This window comes from Anarrhichthys ocellatus, unplaced genomic scaffold (genome assembly GCF_004355925.1).
Source record: "Anarrhichthys ocellatus isolate YVR2014 unplaced genomic scaffold, GSC_Weel_1.0 scaffold3273, whole genome shotgun sequence".
Classification (NCBI taxonomy): domain Eukaryota; kingdom Metazoa; phylum Chordata; class Actinopteri; order Perciformes; family Anarhichadidae; genus Anarrhichthys; species Anarrhichthys ocellatus.
In genome coordinates, this window is record NW_022283247.1 from 3,825 (window position 1) to 5,956 (window position 2,132).

The window sequence follows — 2,132 nt, forward strand, 5'->3', positions numbered from 1 at the left end:
TATAAATAATGCATTACAAACACAATACATAATGTATTTATATGGCTTCATAAAATGATTTTCAAGGTTTATAAAGTACTATAAGTGATGCACAAACAGTGTTCTGATTCTGATTCTGATTTTAAAGAAGAATATGAGTTATTATAACTTCCATAACTAACACTCGTTCATAATACAGGCACTCATGTTATATGGCTCAGAGTTTTCACAAGACAAGAAAGACAAATAAACAGAAAATAAACAGAAAAGTTGTCAAAACATTACCTTCATAGTTAAAAGTATATTGCGAAGGTTTGCTCCTTCAGTTCCCACCTTTGCCAGTTGGTGACACTGTCGAATTCTTTGTGAATTACCCAAGCAGACCCAACCAATGGATCTAAAACAAGTGGCGCTGTCGTTGTCACACTAGAAGCAGGTGAAGAATCCCTGAACAAAACAGAAGTGGCTTGTTATAACGCCCACATGTGTTCAATGAGAATGTCCAAACAGCTGTCTCTCCCCTAAATTACATTTTACACAGGTCGGTAACTATACCGGTATCAGACCAAAAAAGTCGAACACCGATATCCTCCATCACCACTGTGGAGCACGCAGCACAGCCAGTGTGTGTGTTAGCTTGAACGTAGCGGTGATGATTTGTCCAACTTCCAGATAACCTGCAGCCACGCCAAAATGACAGACTACGCCGAAGAGCAAAGGAATGAACTCGAAGCTATAGAGTCCATCTACCCAGACTCTTACACAGGTGTGGATTCCACCAAAGTCATCCAAGACGGAGAAGCGAAAGACAGGAGTTAGCTAGCAAGCTAGCGCGCCAGCTAGCTGACTGGCAACGTTACTTACTCAAAGATAAATCCAACAATAGCTAACTATTCCTTTGTCACCCAGTGGTATATATATTCAGTGTCGTTGTAACTGTACTCCAGGTAAATGTCAGACATGCAGCACTGATTTGACACGCTGTGACAGTGGGCCTTTACTGTATATATCGTATGGTAGGATAACTAAGTTACGCCAAACTCCATTCAAATTCCGTGTAACTCTTCTCCCCACACTGAGCACCATATACAACGGTCATGTGCATTTATATTCTGCATATATCACTGTAATATACAGTTTTTATCCATGTTATTGTTGTATCATGACAATCCTTCCGACATTAAATGTATTCTGTGATGATGCCTCATGTAGTAACCTCGGAAGATTGTTCATTGATATGAAATATCAAGATGATGACATGAATCCACGTGTGTTTGTAGTGCTTTCAGACGACCCCACCAGCTTCACCATCACTGTGACATCAGATGCAGACGAAAATGGTGAAAGTGAGTATACTGAGTCAAAAAATGTCATCCAATGCAGGCACGCCAATTGTTATAGAAATCTCACCTTTGGCTTTGTTGAAAGGTGAAAATTGAAAAGGACATAATCACATTATGGTGAGTGTGAGGGAAATAGCATGCCAAAGTTGATTTGACTTGTGTAAGCTGTGTAATAAACATGCCACAGAACTGGAAAGCTTGTAAAGTGAAAATAAAGCTGACTGTAATCACACAAGCTGTCTGCTTTCTTCTTGCAGTCGTGGAAGCAACGCTTAAGTTCACGTACGTAGAGAAATACCCGGATGAGCCTCCGCTGTGGGAGATCCACTCCCAGGAGAACCTGGAGGACGACGACGCGGAGGACATCCTCACCTTACTGCAGCAGCAGGTCTGTCTGTCTCAACTTAATATTATCTCTTCAACAGATATGGGTTCCTGGTCCAAATCCTGTATCCACTGCTGGTCTGTCAACCTGCCATCTGTCTATCTGGAGTTGTTCACACGAGATGGCTTTGCAACGTTTTTTGTTGTTGTTGTTGTTGTTGTTGTTGTTGTTGTTGTCTACTGCCAGTCTTTTAACAGGCATGATCATGGCTGTCCTAGCATCATAGCACTGGCTTCCTCTACATATTAGAATATATATATACAGTGTGTATATATTAGAATATATATATACAGTGGGTACGGAAAGTATTCAGACCCCTTTAAATTTTTAACTCTTTGCTTCATTGCAGCCATTTGCTAAAATCAAAAAAGTTCATTTTATTTCTCATTAATGTACACTCAGCACCCCATCTTGACAGAAAAAAA

General features: G+C 40.3%; 1 protein-coding gene across 1 annotated transcript; it reads left to right on the top strand.

Annotated features, from left to right (window-relative positions):
- The first annotated feature begins 582 nt into the window (after nucleotides 1-582).
- LOC116378861 (RWD domain-containing protein 1-like) lies at nucleotides 583-2,014 on the top strand. Its single transcript, XM_031840769.1, has 3 exons — nucleotides 583-745; nucleotides 1,260-1,325; nucleotides 1,580-2,014. Exons 1-3 carry the CDS (start codon nucleotides 673-675, stop codon nucleotides 1,954-1,956), a joined length of 516 nt encoding a protein of 171 aa, XP_031696629.1. The 5' UTR covers nucleotides 583-672; the 3' UTR covers nucleotides 1,957-2,014.
- The last annotated feature ends 118 nt before the right edge of the window (nucleotides 2,015-2,132 follow it).

Coding starts and splice junctions, on each gene's coding strand:
- LOC116378861 (XM_031840769.1), top strand. CDS start 673: ATGACAGACTACGCCGAAGAGCAAAGGAATGAACTCGAAGCTATAGAG. Junction 746..1,259: donor CTACCCAGACTCTTACACAG/GTGTGGATTCCA, acceptor GTGTGTTTGTAG/TGCTTTCAGACGACCCCACC. Junction 1,326..1,579: donor TGCAGACGAAAATGGTGAAA/GTGAGTATACTG, acceptor TTCTTCTTGCAG/TCGTGGAAGCAACGCTTAAG.